General features: G+C 44.0%; 1 protein-coding gene across 20 annotated transcripts in view; it reads right to left on the minus strand.

Annotated features, from left to right (window-relative positions):
• Nucleotides 1-20,103, minus strand: part of LOC141078221 (protocadherin Fat 4-like) — a 294,498-nt gene that overhangs the window by 176,288 nt on the left and 98,107 nt on the right. For all 20 annotated transcript variants that reach the window (XM_073565038.1, XM_073565030.1, XM_073565031.1 and 17 more), the window contains exons 24-27: nt 13,291-13,510; nt 12,370-12,503; nt 8,621-8,764; nt 4,541-4,782 (exon numbers count right to left, since the gene is read on the minus strand). In XM_073565038.1, the coding sequence (XP_073421139.1) occupies nt 4,541-4,782; nt 8,621-8,764; nt 12,370-12,503; nt 13,291-13,510 (740 nt within the window). The remainder of the gene's footprint in view (nt 1-4,540; nt 4,783-8,620; nt 8,765-12,369; nt 12,504-13,290; nt 13,511-20,103) is intronic.

The following is a 20,103-nucleotide window of genomic DNA, read 5'->3' on the forward strand; positions in this document are numbered from 1 at the left end:
CGCATGGACGCAGGCGGAAGTCGTCATCATCGCTGCAGTGTGACAGGTAAGAGCGACCGCCGACAGATCGCTTATTGCTGCTGCGTCACTGGTGAGATCTGCCTGTTTGGCAGCTCACTAGCGACCATTTAGCGATGCACCAGCGATCCTGACCGGGTCGTATCGTTGTCGGGATCGCTGGTGCATCGCTAAATGTAACGGGACCCTTATTCTGTCTCTCCATGTAATCCCAGAAAGACTTGAAGTTGAAATCAGGCCTCTTTGTTGACTATATCATCACTTTCAGGACTGCTTGTTCATTCTTCTTTATGCTAAAGATAGTTCTCTTAAGGGAACCTGACCAGTCCTCCATGTCCTTCAACCCTCCAGCATTTGCATTTTTGCTGCTAAATACCCTGCCTAACCATCCCTTTATTGTGTTTGACACCTAAAAACATGTTAAAAAAGTCTTTATAAACTCAGTTTTCCATATGTAAATTTACCTTTTGAAAAGTTGCATTTGTTTCCCTAGAACAGTCATCCCACTCAGCATGTTATCATTCCCCTGTGAGCGTAATAAAATCATTAGCAATAGCCTGCGCCATCGCCGGCTTTCTGCAAAACTCACGCATTCACGTCTTTCTTTACCCAAGCCATAGCGCCTCTGAAGCCGGGTGTATGCTGCTCAGCTTCAGAGGCACACTGCGCATGTCTAGAAGGGAAGAAGACGGCTTCTGAAGCCAGGAAGCAGTCTCATTGACAGTTACAGGAATCGTTTGATTGCAGCGATTGCCTCAAAAGGTTGTGCAACAAAATATTAAGTTAAGGGTATCATCATTTCTGTCCAGGCCTTTTCCATGAGTTTTATTTTTCAAAAAATTCTTGGAAGCATGGTTGAAAAGCAATGTCTGACTTTCATTTGTTCATTTTCACAGGTTTTTGATTTGTTATTAATTTTGTCAGATTCAAGTTATTTCTGTGGGTTTTTCTGTCATTAAACGAGGGGTACAAACAATTTTGACCACGTGTGTATATCCGGCTTCAGAGGAGCATTGGTGTGGGTGAAGAAAACAGAGCGAGTTTTACAAAGAGCTGGTGATGACGTCGGCTCTCACAATTCATTCTGTCACGCCCTTAGATGAGTGATATGATAGTGACATGTTGAGTGGGATGACTAGTCTGGGGAAACAAATGCCCTATCAACTAGTCAAAAATCTAATTTACATAAAAATATTAGAGTTTATAAAGACTTTTTTAAAAACCTGTTTAGGTGTCAAAAACAATAAAGGGCTGATTAGACAGGGAATTTAGCAATAAATATAGAAATGCTGGGGGGTTGGAGGGCATGAGAGACCTCTCATGATTCATTTAATGACATTGGCTGTATGTTTTTCCTGTTGCAGAATAAATTTGGAGCCAATTTGGAACATTGATCTCAACATAATCAAGTCTGCTTGGGATTACATGAAGAAACAGAAGACTTTGCGTATGATTACATGCACAAAAGACCTGTAGTTAATTCTCTAAGATGTTTGGAACAACCTCCCTCCTGAGTTCCTTCAAAAACTTTGCAAGTGATAAGTGTACCTAGAAGAACTGATGCAATGTAACTCTGATGGGTGTGGACTCATTGCGCCATGGGCCGGGCATACAATGGAGGGGCTTGATTAAGTGTCTCCAGAGTATTCACTAGAGCCTCTGATGGTGAGGATAGCTGGTACTGGTAGACGCCAGATATCACTCCAGGGCAGCAAGGTATATGAGGTACAGGAGGGTTAAGACAGAAACACAGTCTGACAATTTGGGGTCGGGGAAGGCAATACAGGTTCAGAATACAAAGCTGAGGTCAGGAGCAGAGAGGTCACATAGAACAAGTAAATGAGCCTGAACAGTAACAGATGAGAAGAGATGAAATAACACAGGATGGATTGCTGAGACTGACAGGAACCAGGAACCTGAGCTCGGGCAAAGGTGAGGAGGCCGGCGCTGCCTAATATAGCACCTGCTGGATGATGATTGGCTGGGGAATCCAAACCCCGCAGGACACAGCAGGGTTAGGATCTGGCCATGCCCCCCATAGCCATGTGGAGACATTAAGGATATGCAGCAGAGTTGGCGAGTCCAGGCAGGGCAGAAAATGCAGTGAGTAGCACGGCTGTGGGAACCCATGCAAGTTATCGCCGTGACATGCTGTAATGCTGGTTTGAAGGTAAAGTGTGGCCACACCAAATATTGATTTAATTTACTGTAGATTTCTTCTTTTGTTCATTCACTTTGCATTTTGATGATGGATACAAATATGCTATTAACACTTCTACTGTTGAAAGAATTCTTACTTTACAGCATTTTTCCCATACCTGCCTAAAACTTTTGCACAGTACAGTTATATCATACAGATACTTAGTTATAGCTTATCATTAGTCTCTGTACAAAATGCATAGAGATAAAGTAATAAATTCTCACAGAACTAACTTCCAATCCACCGTGCTTACTCACCTGTGCCTTCTTTTTGGCTGACAAAAATTTGACTCATTAATGTGACAGCCAATCACTAGTCTCGGTGGCAATGCACCATCCATGTTGACAGTATGGTCGCAGACAGCGATTGGTGGCCGCAGCCATATATAAAGTACAACATTTCACACTGACACCTGATAAAGACCAGCGGAGATACTATAGTATCATATGGCAACGTAACACTTCATTACTTAACTGACAATTAATATTTATTTATACTGGTTGGAGAGCAGCAACCCAAGTATATTTTTTAGACATCTAAATTATTGTAAAATCTGGATGGATTACCTATTCGGATGAAAGTCTCTATTGAATGGGTCTGTCTGGTAACTTACTACCTTAAAAGGGAATCTGTCACCAGGTTTTGTACCCACCTAATCTGAAATCAGCACAATGTAGGAAAAGAGATCGCGATTCCAGCCATGTATCACTTACCATTCAGCTCAGTGTAGTTTTTATACAATCATTGTTTTAACAGCAGGATATTATCACTAGAGGACTACATGGACCACCACTGATTGGCTGCTTTCACGGTGTTCACAGAAAGCTGCCAATCAGTGGTATGGGTGGGGTTATAGAGAGCTCAGTATTTGGAGAACTGCTAGATCTGCAGCAGATAAAACAGTTTTTAATCAAAACTGCAGCAAGCAGCCCAGTAAGGGCCCCGTCACACATAGCAACGCACCAGCGATCCCAACAACGATATGACCTTGTCAGGATCGCTGGTGTGTCGCTACATGATCGCTGGTGAGCTGCCAAACAGGCAGCTTTACCAGCGATCAGCACCAGCGACGACGAGCGCGCGTCGATGTGTACCTTATGATACCAGCGCGCTGGTGCAGGGAGCTGGTGACCAAGGTAAACAGCGGGTTTAGAAACCCGCTGTTTACCTTAGATACCAGCTCCCTGCACCAGCGCACCCTTAGTTACCCGCTGTTTACATTGGAAACCAGCGTCCAGCTCGCTGATCGCTGATCTCCCGCCTGCCACACGCAGCGATGCATGCTGGCCAGCGGGAGACCAACGATCAAAAAAATGTCCAGCGCATTCGAGCATGATCAGCGACAGCCGGCGGGGGGCCGGTCACTGATACGTGTCACACACTGCTATATCGCTGGTGAGATCGCTGTTGTGTCACAAAACTTAGGGGCTTTAGTGACACATTACTAGAATCAAGGTCTTGGCACATTATGCTGCTCTCATATGGGTAGCAAACATCTGATGTTATCCCTAAGGCTCCTGTCTGCTGGGTGGCCCCTGGAGACAAGTACACCAGGAGTAATCACATAGGTTTGGCACTTTTGTGTACATTTTATTGTCTGGACACTATATAACAGGATTAGCATGTATGATATAACAATATATAGCCATATTGTAAAACAATAAATATACTTTCCTCCTGTACTGTCCGCACTCCTGCAATGTCCGTGCCGTGATTCTTGGCAGTCATAGGAGATTATAATGTCATGTGACCACCGGGAATACCACATGGCTGCAGCCAGTCAGCAATTTTTTATTAAATTATATATTTTTTTTATTGTCAAATGACATGAGAATGTGACGGGACTGCCAGGAATCACACCACCAACATTGCTGGAGCGGTGCGAGTGTGGGAGGTAGGTATATTATTTTTTTATACTATAAGTGGGCACATAAGCAATTAAAAAGCGGTTCTCCAGTAGTGGGTAACCTGCTAAAGGCTTGTTCATATGTAGTATTTTTACATGTGTTTTTGTCATTGAAAAACTGCAACAATTTACACTACAAGCAAAGCGAATGAGATTTCTGAAATCTCTTGTACATGCTGATTTTTTTTTTCTTGCAGAACCTCCAAAGCCTTTTTCCATGTCAATGCTTTCAGCATCTTTCACCCATTTAAACGAATGGGGAGAAAAAAAAAACGCAAGTAAAAAAAAAAATCATCAAAAAAACACAAGCAAAAAAAAGCTGTAACGCCGCACATGTTTTACGCATCTTTTTTTCCTGACAACACTGCGGCTTTTGCAGAACGTCTGCATATACCCTAATTAAAAAACATCCGTACCTTACTTCATTGGGGCTGAACACCGGCAGAGTTTTCTTCTTATTTACCAAATTGACAATGACGGAGCTCATGTTTGTGAGTGGAGGAGACCCTCGGTCTTTAGCGACTACTGACAGAGTGACCAACCCAGGCTTCAGTTGGTTTGTAGCAGTAATTATTTTTCCATATCTTATATTTTCAAATACGAAGTAGTTGGATGACGGGTCAGACACCAGGGAATACTCAACAACCCCATTATTGCCCTGTCGGAAATATGTATTAACATTATATAACCAAACAATTTTTTTCACACTATACAGGACAATGAAAAATACAAAAAATGCTGAAAAGACAGTGAGGATTTTCCAGCTGCCATACCCCTTTTCCTTTTTTCCTGGTTCCCTACTTTGTATGAATTCCTTGTATTGCATTTCAATATGTTTTTTTTTATTAATCTCCTAATAAAGTTGTTCCCTTTTGCATTATTAACAGCTTATTTCAGTATTATTGTATGGTTTTAGACAAGCCCCCTTTTTTTAAAAAAGTTTTTTCCACCCTGTACATTGTTATATCTGGCTACTGCCAAGCATGATAACAACTAATCTACTGTAATATTGATGACCTATCCTAAAGGTAGGTTATCAATATGTTTAGTCCCAGACCACCCCTTTAAAGTTACATAACATGAGGTTATACAAATCAAGTGTATTCAAACAACAGTTCATACTAAAAACCTCAGAGACTTTCACTGCGCCAACTTTCTGATAAGTTGTCAAGGTATAGACTTCAGTTTTGCAGATGTGAGAAGATGTATTCTTGTAGTGTAAACTTTTACTTAAAGAATATTGATCTTGGCTATTTTTCATGTTTCAGGCTGAAGATCTTACGGATTTTATTCCATATGTATCATGTGCTTATGACAGTATGGTAACATTTTGTCACTCTCGTAGGAAGATGAACCTGACAACCATGTTCTAAAATTTACTAGAAAGCTGTACTGGAAAAGCGGGGACTGTAAATAGTAACATATATGTCAGTAATTGAAATAAACAACATAAATAATTATATACCGATCAGCCGTAACATTTACCGACAGCTGCAACTTGTGCTGAGCAGCGTGAGATCTCAGCAACATGGGGACGATAATGAGGAAATGTCAGTACAGATTTTGATTAAACTTTTAAAAAGGTTTTTCAAAGTAAATATACCGGTCTTATAGGGTCCATGACATTTAGTTATAGTGCTACTTGGTGTTCAGATTTTTAGCAAAGAACACTCCCCCCCCCACACAAGTGCTAATCCCAGCATAATTTGAACCAGAGAAATGTCTTTCATGAAGTGCACCATAACGACTTTCTGCGCCTTGCCCAATAAGGCTGCTTGAGCTTACTGCAAAGGGGTATGGGTTATTGGAAGTGGGGCATGGCCTAAAAACCCTGGTGAAAAAAAACAAAGCAGCAGAAGTATGACACACAAGTTAAGCCAACTAAAAAGTGGTGTAAATTTAGAATAGACGGACTTAAAATACACCGCATTTATCAAACAGTACGAACCGTTATGATAAATCTGGCACATTTTAAACCTTTTCGGTCTAAGTTTGCACTGTCTAAGAATTAGATATTTTTGATAAATATCAATAGTCATGATAACCTTATTAAAAAAGCAAACATGTTTTAATGGGGTTGTCCCAGTTTCAACAAACTTTTTCTCATGTGCTCAGCTATCTGTACAACACAAACTCCGCTTTACTCAACTTCCCCAGGTACAGCGCTGTGTAGCTATCTCTGCCCTGGTGTCTGTTATATAGTTGCATTGGTGACATCAGTTTGACAGCGCTGCAACCAATCACTGAGCTCAGCAGCTCATTCCGCTAACATTGTCAGAGTCGTTGAGCTCAGTGATTGGTGGCAATGCTATTGAAGTTATATTTCCACTAAAGCCGATCAACAAAGACCAGAGCAGCAGTGGAGACGCACAGCTGGACCTGGTAAGGGTAAGTAAAGTTAATTTGTTTATGGGGTTTTTTTTTTTTATAGATAATTGAGCCTATTGGAAAAGGTTTGTTGTTAAGGGGAAACACCTTTTAAATCTTTTTACTGATGGAAATGACTGGGAAAGTGAGCAATTGGATTTTTGGTTAATCAATATCTTGGGGCAATCATGGCATACTAGCTTAGAAGGGTTATGCAGGACTATGTCATTTTTTTTACTACAAGCCTAGGAACTAACAGACAGATGGTTGCTAACTACCTGCCTGTTGTGTACGGCTCTGATCTTTGCCGCCAAAAAGCGGTCACAGACCACTCCTGCCAGCAATACAGTGGCAGGTAGCCGGCTGTCAAATCAGCATGACGTCAGCAGTCACGCCATGTCGATAGAAAAGCCCAGAAGAAGAAGAGCTGCTCTGTTGATGTGGAGCAGCTGAATCAACAGCAGTAGTGGTCAGTGACCACTTTGAGCCAGTGGAAGGTAGAACAGGCAGATAATTGTCTCTTTGAACATCTACTGGGTCGCCCTCCCAGGGCTGGCGGGGTACTCGGTACCGGGCCCGATGAGCTTCAATGGGAGATGTCACAGCAGCTGGGACCCGGCCCGTGGCCCTGGGCGCCCATTGTAAAAGGGGAATGTTCAGTGTGCTTATGGTGATGAAAGTTTATGAGTGATTCGTGACGCCACCTGTGGTGTTCGGCAATGAAGATGTTAAGCCGACGCTGCAGACAGATCCTCTGGGACAGATGGTGTGGTTCAGCAATGATGTTATAGCCCTCCACAGGCAGGGCTGTAGTCCCAGGGCAGAGTAGGTGAAGTGACACATAGATGGTGTAGTGTCAGGCGCAGGGGATGTAGCAGTGCCGGGCAGGTTGACGCAGGAATAAGTAGAGGACACCAGGGCATGTAGTTCCAAAGCTTTACTCACAGTCTGTTGTGGTACAAGGGCATGCATCCGCACCGTGTCCTCCGGGTCAGTAGCTCAGCCAACTTCCAGGCAAGATGAAGTGCTCCTTTCCAACACTCCACCAACATATGTGCCTTTTCTGAACGTCTCCCTCTTAGCGCCTTTAGTGAAGTACTCACAGTACTGAGTTACACTGGAGTTCCTCCTGTCAGATGTTCCTATGAACTCTACTTGTACGGCAGACAGCTGTAGCCTGCTTCGGGGACTCCTTACTACCTAGTCCCAGCTCACTCATGTTGCTGTTGTGCCCCCAAGTCTCGTGTGGGAATAAAGTGGTGACAACTTCTATTCCTCCGGTGTCTGCTGCATGACCATTAGTATCCATACTACCTCGGGGACCGGACCCCGGCCTTGCGCTTAGAACTTGGAAGGGTTCTCCTCTAACCCTAATCCTTAGTCCTCTTCTTCTCCTCACGTTCCGTACTAATCCTTTCCTTCTTATGGAGAGTCATGCTTACTATCAATGTTCCTTTCCTGTGCCAGCGGACCCAGGTCACTGAGGTCGGCTACAGCACTTCCTTCCATCCCTCCCACTCCGGGGATCCTCTCTCACAGACTGACCTAGTCCTCAACTCTTCCCGCTCTTTTGGGTGCAAACTAAACTCCACCCGCCTCCCAGCACGCTTCGTGTTCCAAGCAGGGAGCCACCAAAGGATGCTTTGCTACACTACTATGTTGTGTGGGATGCAGGTGTTGGAGTGTGGTCAGGTGTCTCCACCTTACCTGGATGGTGGGGTACCACACCTCAGGAGGAGGTGCAGTACCTCTGTGGCGACCGAACCCTCAGGGGCACCACACTACCTGCCTGTTAATTTTGGAACAAATTACTTAATATTAATTGCCTCTGTGAACATCTACCTGCCTGTTAATTTTGGAACAAATTACTTAATATTAATTGCAGTCCATGAATAAGTGCAAACATTTCGGTCTCAAATGACCTTCATCAGTATACCGACTGCACAGGTAAAGGGAAAGACAAAGTGGACACATTGTCCCATAGAGCAAGTATTCTAGCTTACTGGAAAAAGGTCAGGATAGATGGCAATGTAGTGAACGCAGTATCCACTGTTTGTTCTGTGCATCCAAATAAACTTTACTTCATATCACAAACTCTAACTCATAGAAAAAATATATCAAGTTTGTACCTCATCCCTGTCTGTTGCTTCCATAGTTATTACAGATGATCCCACTGGACTCTTCACATCTATTTCAGCAAAGTATTCTTGCAGTGTGAATTGTGGAGCATTATCATTTTCGTCCAGTATGTAAACTGTAAGAAGAGTTTTAGCCTGAAAGATATAACTAAAATGTTATTATGGGTAATAGTTCAATATAAAAAGGGTTGTCTGGGAATATGTTTTGATGTGGATGCTAACATTATTATGCATCCGATCACTGGCTCGCTCTTGTTATCTGCACCATAAAAATATTTCTAGAATTCAACCTTTTCTTACTTTCGACTCTGCAAAAACTCTTAGGCCTCTTTCACACGTCCTGATATTTCCGGTACCGGAAAAACTGGGATCGGCGATATCAGTGTCCGTGTGTGCAATACGTGCGCCACACATGTGGCAACCGTGTGCCGCTTCAGTACCACATGGATGGCCGCCGGGAAGGAAGCGCTACTATAAAACATTGTTCCCCTGCAGCAGGTGCTGAACGTGACTCTCATTCTCCCCTTCTCTGCCGGCGATCGGTGCAAGCAAAGGAGAATGAATTAATGAAAAACCCGACGTGAGTTCCCCCTATATTTTTGAACCAACTCGGCAAAATTCAACGGTGCGAGCTGCTGTTTTTAGGCTAGGGGGCCCATATCCATAGCCCCTTACCAGCCTGAGAATAGCAGCCCGCACCTGTGAGTTTTGCCGGGTTGGTTCAAAAACATAAGGGGAACCCACATTTGGTTTTTCAGTCATTCTCCTCTGCTGACGCCAATAGCCGACAGAGCAGGGGAGAATGAGAGCCGCGTTCAGCACCTGCCGCAGGGGAACAGCGCTTACTGTAGTACTTCTTCCCTGGTGGCCATCCGTGCACACAGAGAAAATCAATGTCTGTTCGCCGTCTGTGGTGACGGCAAAAAACGGACATGCCAGCGTGTTTTGCCCATGGACACACAGTACGTGGAAACACACTGACATGTGCACAGACCCATTCATTTGAATGGGTCTACATGAGTATGTGTCTCTAGTACGTGTTAAAACTGTCACCACACGTACCAGAGACACGGACATATGAACGAGGCCTCACTGTTGCTCTTAATCATTCTTGTCTAGACTGTTGTAACTCTATCTTACTAAACTCTCCCTCTCCAATCTGTCTTGAATGCTGCAGCCTCTACCCTGTGCCAGTCATTGCAATAGTTACCCAATCACTCCAGAATTCAATATAAACTTATCACTCTCACCCACAAAGCACTGCATGGTTCAGCACCACCCTACCCGTGCCCTCCGTTCTGCTAATGACCTAAGATTAACATCCTCAATAATCCGAACTTCCCACTCCCATCTTCAAGAATTCTCACGTGCTGCGCCAATTCTTTGGAATGCACTACCCAGGTTAATTCGATTAATCTCCAATACCCACAGTTTTAAGTGTGCCCTAAAAACACATTTCTTCAGACTGGCCTACCGCCTCAACACATTAATCTAACTATCCCTGTGTTGCCCACTGATAATTTTCTTCATAACCAAATTCCTCATATCATGTTCTCACACGCTTTATGCATTTAATAGCCCTCTGTGTCTGTACTTTTACACATTCTGGCTAATAACTGGTTAATGCAGCATTACATGAACACCCAATTTCCTACATTATGGCTGGTCAGAACAATGAAAGCAATTGTTACCATCCACCTTTCGTGCCTCCCCTATTTCCTCATAGATTGTAAGCTTGCGAGCAGGGCCCTCATTCCTCTTGGTATCTGTTAATTTATGTGATTATTGTTATTCTGTAATGTCTTTATTGTCTGTACAAGTCCCCTCTAAAATGTAAAGTGTTGTGGAATAGCGGAATATGTTGGTGCTATAGAAATAAAATTATCATTAATTATTATTAAGTTCTTCAGGTGGTCTCGCCCGGCGACATCCTCAATCAATTGCCATATTTAACACACATGATTTTGCCTTTTTAGGTTCTTCCCTGTTTGTACGTGTCATCAATAAGTGACGTCACGTACATTGAGAAGCTAAGATTCCCTTTAGCATCGTGCATGCGCACCAACACATGAATACGCTGTGAGTGCCTGTGCTGCAGACTGCCCATGTATGTGACTCATAGGCCCAACAAAGGGGTGTTCTGTATATAGTAGAGTCAGTGTCAGTGGGTGAGTAGAGTGAGGTGTTGGTCATTAATGACCAACTATATACTCTATACTCCAGTCCCCGCACAGCCCAGAACAGTCCTGCACAGCCCAGAACAGTCCCGCACAGCCTGGCACAGTCCCCGCACAGTACCGCACAGCCTGGCACAGTCCCCACACAGTCCCCGCACAGCCCAGCGCAGTCCCGCACAGCCTGGCACAGTCCCACACAGCCTGGCACAGTCCCACACAGCCTGGCACAGTCCCCGCACAGTACCGCACAGCCTGGCACAGTCCCCGCACAGCCCGGCCAGTCCCCGCACAGCCCAGCACAGGCCCGCACACACACACAGCCCATTACTCGCATTTCCCATAAACTTACATTGGACTCGTTACGAGTACCCGAGTATTAGGAGCTACTCGTAACGAGTACAACGAGTCCGAGTATTTCACTACTCGCTCATCCCTATTTTTAACCTTTAGAATACCAGGGTTGCAAACTTAAGTTTTTATTTTTTCGGATAGCTTCTTGAAAAATTATGGATAACAAACTTTTTATATGAACACATAACATTACATGAGCACACGAAATCACTAGGATTATCAGTGATACATGTCTACAGACCATGTTTCCAATAAAAAGACATTTGCTGCATTCACTGTGAACTGCAAAACGGTGATAAATAATAATAATAATAATAATAAATTTTATTTTTATAGCGCCGACATATTCCGCAGCACTTTACATTTCAGAGGGGATTTGTACAGACAATAGACATTACAGCATAACAATAATCACATACCGTAGATTATAACAAATACCAAGAGGAGTGAGGGCCCTGCTCGCAAGCTTACAGTCTATGAGGAAAGAGGTAGACACGAAAGGTGGGTGGTAACAGTTGCCCTGATTGTATGGACCAGCCATAATGTTAAGTGTGTAACAGTACAGACACAGAGGGCTAATGGATGCATAAAGCATGTGGGAACATGATGCTGGGAACCTGGTTATGATAAAACTTTTGGCTCTGCCACACAGGGATAGGTTAGGTTAATGTGTTGAGGCGATAGGCCAGTCTGAATAAATGCGTTTTCAGGACACGCTTAAAATTGTGGGGATTGGGGACTAATCGTATTGACCTGGGAAGTGCATTCCAAAGAATTGGCGCGGCACGTGTAAAGTCTTGGAGACGGGAGTGGGAGGTTCTGACTATTGAGGATACTAACCTCAGGTCATCATATACAGTCGTAATACTATGTACAAGGCTATACAGCTTCAAAACAATCATGGACACATCAATTTTTTCTACAGACAGGGGTAAAGAGTGCCCTAATTTTACTGACTGTCCAAGAGCTTCTGGATGGTTTTGGCAACCCTGGTCAGTACCTCCAGAAGACTGCAAGAACCAGTGAAAGACAAATTGAGGTGTCTCTATCCTGGATGTTTGCTACATGACTGGTGCAATGACTTCAGGCAATATAGGATGCCATTACTTGTTGAAGTACAAGTATGGATTTATTAATATAGTGGATAAGACTCTTAAGACCTCTTAAAGTAACCTCCTATACAGTACATCCAGGATCTCACTATCCCCTCACCTGGTAGAAAGGAGCCGTCTTGTTGTTTTTGGCTGTAAGAGTTAGTATGGACCTTTCCTTTGTTTCATGGTCAAGATGACGTTTAACGAAAATGTTTCCAAGCAGTCTATCTACATCAAATTGATCACCTTCATCTGTCCTCAGAGAAATGAAGAGAACGTCAGCAACCATTAAGTCACATGGTAATAGTATTGCTACATGTACAGTGGTATAATGGGATATTCATGAAGCAGGTAAAGGATATGTATATTTTAGGGTTCAGTACGATATTCTGACATTTAGCTTCGCTAATTATTGAATGTGGCTTATGACAGAAAATAAGAGATAAACAAACATAATGAGGCTATGTTCACGCGTTGCATTTTTAAGTGTTTTTTTGCTGCTTTTTCATGAAAAATAAAAGCTGCTTTTATTTTCAAACACACAATTCCTTTTTTTTATTTACTGAATTGTGTTTTAGAGGCATTTTTTCACCATGCAAAACACTGAGAAAGTCCAAAAATGCTGCAAAAACCACAACCAAGCGTTTTTGCTGCTTTTTTTGGTGCATAAAACTAAACTTATTAAGCATATGACACATATAATCCGCACAAAAAAAATGCAGCAAAAGCCTGCTTTTTGTAAGCAACTTATTTACTGCCAAGAGATCAGGTTTTGCCTGCAGAAAAAAATGAAGCCAAAATGTAGTATTTGAACATAACCTAAAGAAATAGAAACGACTAAAAAAAATACAGAAAAACTTTGAACAAGTAAAAACCAAAGAAATGGCAAGGTTAGAGAATGTCAGGAGATATTCAGCCATGAATTGAACAGAAATTATTTGGCAGGCGCTAGGAGTAAGGCTGGTGGCAGGGGGCGGCCGTACATCACTGCTTTATTTCTAGATTACACATAGAATATGATATAACCCATTTACATTACCAAACAGACTGTAGACTATAAAGGCATTATCTCCGCTGTCTTCATCAGTTGCTGTGATTTGACCAATGACTGTGCCGATTGGTGCACTTTCTCCAACGTACATATCGCCATGGGGTGGAAACACGGGCTCCCAGTCATTAACATCCACTACTCGGATATCGAGAGTAATGTAGCCTTGTTTCTTATGTGGAATTCCATCATCCTCGGCAGAAATGAAAATCTACACATGTAAAATAATCCACAGTTAGAAAATTTATTTCACAAAATTCATATAAAAAAGGAATATGATTGATCTCTTAAACACCATCCTTGACTTCTACTTCCATTATATGATTTAGGATGCTATTATCCTACAGATTAACCCCATATCTTTAGCTTAATAGCGGTTTTTCAGGTGAAAGATTCCCTTTAAAATCCTGACAGATCACTAAATAAAGATGACCTTTCTGCTTTTTTTTGCCAAATAGAGGCATTTAGAAAAATTTGTAATATCTATATATTTGGATTTTATATATTTCATTCAATTTCTTGGAGAACCCCTATAACAGCCTTCAAAGTGGATTACACGGACATTACGACCTGAATTTTCAAAGTAAGGGCCCCGTCACACATAGCGACTCGCCAGCGATCCCAACAACGATATCAACGTGTCAGGATCGCTGGTGAGTCGCTACATGATCGCTGGTGAGCTGTCAAACAGGCAGCTTCACCAGCGATCAGCACCAGTGACGCCGAGCGCATGGCGTCGCTGTGTACGTTAGTTACCAGCGTGCTGATGCAGGTAGCTGGTAACTAAGGTGCACATCGGGTTTCTAAGCACTGCGCGGTGCTTAGAAACCCTGCGTTTACCTTAGTTACCAGCGCGCTGATCGCTGGTCTCCCGCCTGTCACACGCAGCGATGCGTGCTGGCCAGCGGGAGACCAGCGATCAAAAAAATGTCCTGGCTATTGCAGGACAATCAGCGATACCCGGCAGGGGGGCCGGTCGCTGGTCAGTGTCACACACAGCGATCTCGCTGGTGAGATCGCTGTTGCGTCACAAAATTTGTGACTCAGCAGCGATCTCGCTAGCGAGATCGCTATGTGTGACGGAGGCTTAAGGGCCTGTCACACTAAGCGATATCGCTAACAATATCGCTATAACTTGTGACATTATAGCGATATTGTTAGCGATATCGCTGTGTCTGATACTTACCTACGACCCGCTCCCCCACTGGTTATCGCTGATCGCGCGAGAACGTCCTGGACCGCTTCTCGTCATCAGCTTCCTGTGGCGCGTCCTGTGGAGAGACGAGCGACGAGCGTGGAGCCGGGCGGGAGGACGCAGGATCGCCTAGTGTGACAGGTAAGTAGCGACCCCGACCCCTGCGATGTCGCTGGTGAGATCTGCCTGTGTGGCAGCTCACTAGCAACCACTTAGCAATGTAGATTGGTACGGACTAGTTTATTAAAACTTAACTTTTAATCAACCTTTAAAAAACAACATAATATCAACAAAAAGTGCCATACAAAGTGCTCGTGCTAAAGTGTATAAAAATAACAAATTGTTCAATGCCGCCTGAAATAGCCCATACAGGACAATAGGGCAATCGTTATATCATTTTGTACCTTAATTACAGCAGTCACAACTCTGAGTGTAGCATGCGTATAAGGCCTCAGTCCCTAAACCAGACGCTATTATGCGTATCTAAGGCTGGTTTCACATTTGCGTTTTTTTGCGCTGTAAAAAAACGCATACGTGCGCATGCGTTTTTTCCCCTATATTTAACATGGGTGCGCATACCTGCGCGCTGGCATGCGCACGTATGCGATTTTCATTCGCTGCGTTTTTTTGGGGTGTGCGTTTGTATTTTCCAGACGCAGCATGTTGCATTTTTTGGCCCTGCAAAAAAGCGCATGCGCACGTATGCGCACGTTTTGCGCTAAAAAGGGCCATTATAGCCTATGGATGCGCATACGTGCGCACTGGCATGCGCATGTAAGCGTTTTTTTAGCTCTGCGTTTTTTTGGTAGTGTCCACTTGTTGTACTAGTTATAATCTTCTAAAGTAAAAAAAAAAAAGTCTATATAAAGGAGGTGCCTGCCAAAACTCTGCCACTACTACACTGACAGATTGGAGAGCAGACAGTCAACAAGGAACCCATCTTATATCAGCGAAGAATGTGAGTATATTACATTATATGCCTGTCCTTTTAAATTATGTATGTACTAATGATTTTTATTATTTTTACATGCAGTATGTCTTCAGAATCCGAGTATTCCCCATCGCGGCAGGAATTGGCGCAAGCAGACCGTGAGGTGATTATTTTCGTGCATCTAGTAAGTATATCTGCTGCTTCTCCAAATCTCTTACGTTTTTTTCTACTTTTTTAAGACATCGTCATCATCATCTTCTGCGGACGGGACTACTGAGGGCGAAGAGCAGGAGCAGCGAAGCCAAGTCCCGGTGGTGATACGGAATGTATGTATCAAATGATTTGTAATGTTCTTTATTTTTTATCTTCTATTTTTACTCTTTTTTATGTTTCTTTTTTTGTAACTTTTTATTCAATTTAAATTTGATTATTCTAATGAATGTGTTTTGTCTAGGTTCCACAACGGGATGAAGACGTCTACCTGGATAATGAGCAGCTCATCAGCCTGGTCCAGGAGCGTTCGCCGTTGTGGGACAGCCGTGACCGGCTGTACAAGGACATTGTGGTGACCCGGCGGCTATGGAATGAGGTGGCCGCAGCGTTGATGGATGGCTGGGACAGCGCCACAGCATCCTCCAAAAAGGCGTTTAGTGAGTATTTCCCTGCTCTGTATTGTGCCGCAGTGACTGTTGTCCTTGACGGCACTGTTGGGTTTCGTGCTAGGTATATTCTAGCAGGAAACCCAACAGTGTCATCGGGGGTCTACAGTGACTGCTTTGAGTATTGTATTGCTACATTGTGCCGCAGTGACTGTTGTCCTTGACGGCAATGTTGGGTTTTGTGCTAGGTGTATTCTAGCAGGAAACCCAACAGTGTCATCGGGGTCTACAGTGACTGCTTTGAGTATTGTATTGCTACATTGTGCCGCAGTGACTGTTGTCCTTGACGGCACTGTTGGGTTTCGTGCTAGGTATATTCTAGCAGGAAACCCAACAGTGTCATGGGGGTCTACAGTGACTGCTTTGAGTATTGTATTGCTACATTGTGCCGCAGTGACTGTTGTCCTTGACGGCACTGTTGGGTTTTGTGCTAGGTGTATTCTAGCAGGAAACCCAACAGTGTCATCGGGGTCTACAGTGACTGCTTTGAGTATTGTATTGCTACATTGTGCCGCAGTGACTGTTGTCCTTGACGGCACTGTTGGGTTTCGTGCTAGGTGTATTCTAGCAGGAAACCCAACAGTGTCATCGGGGTCTACAGTGACTGCTTTGAGTATTGTATTGCTACATTGTGCCGCAGTGACTGTTGTCCTTGACGGCACTGTTGGGTTTCGTGCTAGGTATATTCTAGCAGGAAACCCAACAGTGTCATCGGGGTCTACAGTGACTGCTTTGAGTATTGTATTGCTACATTGTGCCGCAGTGACTGTTGTCCTTGACGGCACTGTTGGGTTTTGTGCTAGGTGTATTCTAGCAGGAAACCCAACAGTGTCATCGGGGTCTACAGTGACTGCTTTGAGTATTGTATTGCTACATTGTGCCGCAGTGACTGTTGTCCTTGACGGCACTGTTGGGTTTCGTGCTAGGTGTATTTTAGCAGGAAACACAACAGTGTCATCGGGGTCTACAGTGACTGCTTTGAGTATTGTATTGCTACATTGTGCCGCAGTGACTGTTGTCCTTGACGGCACTGTTTTTTTTTTTAACAACAGTGGACAAAGTCCGAACACGTTGGCGTTCGATCAAGGACCGCTTCAACAGTGATGTTCGTGCTGAGGGCCAGGTTCGCAGTGGATCTGCGTCAAGGACCAGAACTCGATACCGTCACTATCACGCGTTGCAGTTCCTAAGACCGGTCCTTGCCACGAGATCGTAAGTATTATAAATTTTGGGTTTTTATTTTTATTAATCTGTGTTTTTCTAATCCACAGCTGATGCTTCTTGTAAAGGCATGGTAGTAATGATTTTCCTTTATTCCACAGCACCTGGAGCAGCACCCTGCAACCTGGCCCTGGAGCGGTCCTTCCTCGGACGTCCTCTGACCCGTCCCAGCCATCCGACAGCCAGGAAGCACCTTGCAGGTCAGCCACACACACAGCTGGTGACCAGGAAGCTGGGCCATCAGGTGTTCCCCTGTCCCAGGTCTCTGCCACTGGTTATGCGGGCACTACCCGCCAGCGGCAGAGGGCCTTGGACAGGAATGTCTTGCCCGAGTTTATGCATTTGAGCGAGGCCTTTAATTCCAGCCTCAAGTCACTGTCCGACAGAGTTGAAAGCGGTTTTGCACTCATGGAACGTGGTTTTAACCACTTTGAACACCGCTTCAATTCTGTAGAACAGCGCCTTGACCGTCTGGAGGCCGACCTCAACAGACCAGCACACCATTTTTTTAGTAAGATTGAAAAGGGCATGGCGGAACACCTTAGTCCTGAGCAACAGCTGAATGTGCTGCAGGCCTGCAACAATGCTTTCTTGCAGGCTATGCAGCATAATCGGTACGGTCAGCAGTCAGTGGTGTCATTTCCACCTGTGCCACCATTGACTCGCTTCACCTCACTACCGACTTGTGCTGCATACCACTGCACGGACACCTCTATTCAAAGCCAGGACACCCACCGTTACACCACCACAAGTCTGAGTGCAGCTGGTCACTTCACCGACACCACCATGGCAAGCGCTGCTCCTGTCTGGAGCACCACCGCCACTCCCATGCATGCGTGGAGCTCAGCCACCACTAGGCAAACATGGAACAGCCCTGCCGCTACAACAACATGTAGTAGCCCTGCCACCACCACTCTGCAAACCTGGACCATCACTGCCGCCACCAGTCCTCCTGCAAGGACGAGCACTGCCAACGAAGAGCAGCAGCAGCAGCCACCTCAGCAGCAGCAGCCACCTCAGCAGCAGCAGCCACCTCAGCAGCAGCAGCCACCTCAGCAGCAGCAGCCACCTCAGCAGCAGCAGCCACCTCAGCAGCAGCCACCTCAGCAGCAGCAGCCACCTCAGCAGCAGCAACCACCTCAGCAGCAGCAGCAGCCACCTCAGCAGCAGCAGCAGCCACCTCAGCAGCAGCCGCCACCTCAGCAGCAGCAGCAGCCACCTCAGCAGCAGCAGCAGCCACACCAGCAGACGGGGGACCTACACTCAATATTTGCCCCTAGTTCAAGGCGAAATCTATCAAGGCGGGCATTGGGCCAAAGTCGGTCCAGGCACACAAGCCTACGGCGACATGCCATTACAACTAATGTACCTGAACAGATTTCCTCTCCTCCAAGTGTTCCTAGTTTAATTCCCTTAACTGGACTACCTTCCCCCACAAGTTTTGTTGCCCCTTCCCCTCAAACACCGTCTTCAACTGCAAGTGTTGCATATTCCCTGCACACCCCCAAATTGAAACCATCTGCCCCCAAACGCCGTAAAAAATAATTTTTTGGTTTACTTTTTTTGATTAAAAATAAATTTACATTTGTGGTTCACCATTAAAAAGTTTCATTAATGTTGTTTGCGCCGCTCACACACACTGATGGGTAAATACATGTTAAAAACCAACCCAAGGCCTAGTATAGTCATATGTGAAATACCACGGCCTAGTATAGTCATACCAAGGCCTAGTGTAATAACTCTAGTTTTACCAACTTGGATCTGGTTTCATGAAAAACAAACTGTTGAAACTTGTCTAAAAAATAAGTTTCTTTCTAGTTTCACCAGTTTGTTTTTTGTGAAACAAGATGCTAGTTGTTAAAAATCGAGTTATTACAGTAGGCCTTGGTATGACTATACTAGGCCGTGGTATTTCACATATTACTATACTACTAGCCCCAAGGCCTACTATACTCATATTTGAAATACCACGGCCTAGTGTAGTCATTCCAAGGCCTAGTGTAATAACTCTAGTTTTATCAACTAGAATCTGGTTTCATGAAAAACAAACTGTTGAAACTTGTCTAAAAAATAAGTTTCTTTCTAGTTTCACCAGTTTGTTTTTTGTGAAACAAGATGCTAGTTGTTAAAAATCGAGTTATTACAGTAGGCCTTGGTATGACTATACTAGGCCGTGGTATTTCACATATTACTATACTACTAGCCCCAAGGCCTACTATACTCATATTTGAAATACCACGGCCTAGTGTAGTCATTCCAAGGCCTAGTGTAATAACTCTAGTTTTACCAACTAGAATCTGGTTTCATGAAAAACAAACTGTTGAAACTTGTCTAAAAAATAAGTTTCTTTCTAGTTTCACCAGTTTGTTTTTTGTGAAACAAGATGCTAGTTGTTAAAAATCGAGTTATTACAGTAGGCCTTGGTATGACTATACTAGGCCGTGGTATTTCACATATTACTATACTACTAGCCCCAAGGCCTACTATACTCATATTTGAAATACCACGGCCTAGTGTAGTCATTCCAAGGCCTAGTGTAATAACTCTAGTTTTACCAACTAGAATCTGGTTTCATGAAAAACAAACTGTTGAAACTTGTCTAAAAAATAAGTTTCTTTCTAGTTTCACCAGTTTGTTTTTTGTGAAACAAGATGCTAGTTGTTAAAAATCGAGTTATTACAGTAGGCCTTGGTATGACTATACTAGGCCGTGGTATTTCACATATTACTATACTACTAGCCCCAAGGCCTACTATACTCATATTTGAAATACCACGGCCTAGTATAGTTATTCCAAGG

Source organism: Dendrobates tinctorius, unplaced genomic scaffold (assembly GCF_039654945.1).
Source record: "Dendrobates tinctorius isolate UK_male_01 unplaced genomic scaffold, ASM3965494v1 ptg000518l, whole genome shotgun sequence".
NCBI classification, from domain to species: domain Eukaryota; kingdom Metazoa; phylum Chordata; class Amphibia; order Anura; family Dendrobatidae; genus Dendrobates; species Dendrobates tinctorius.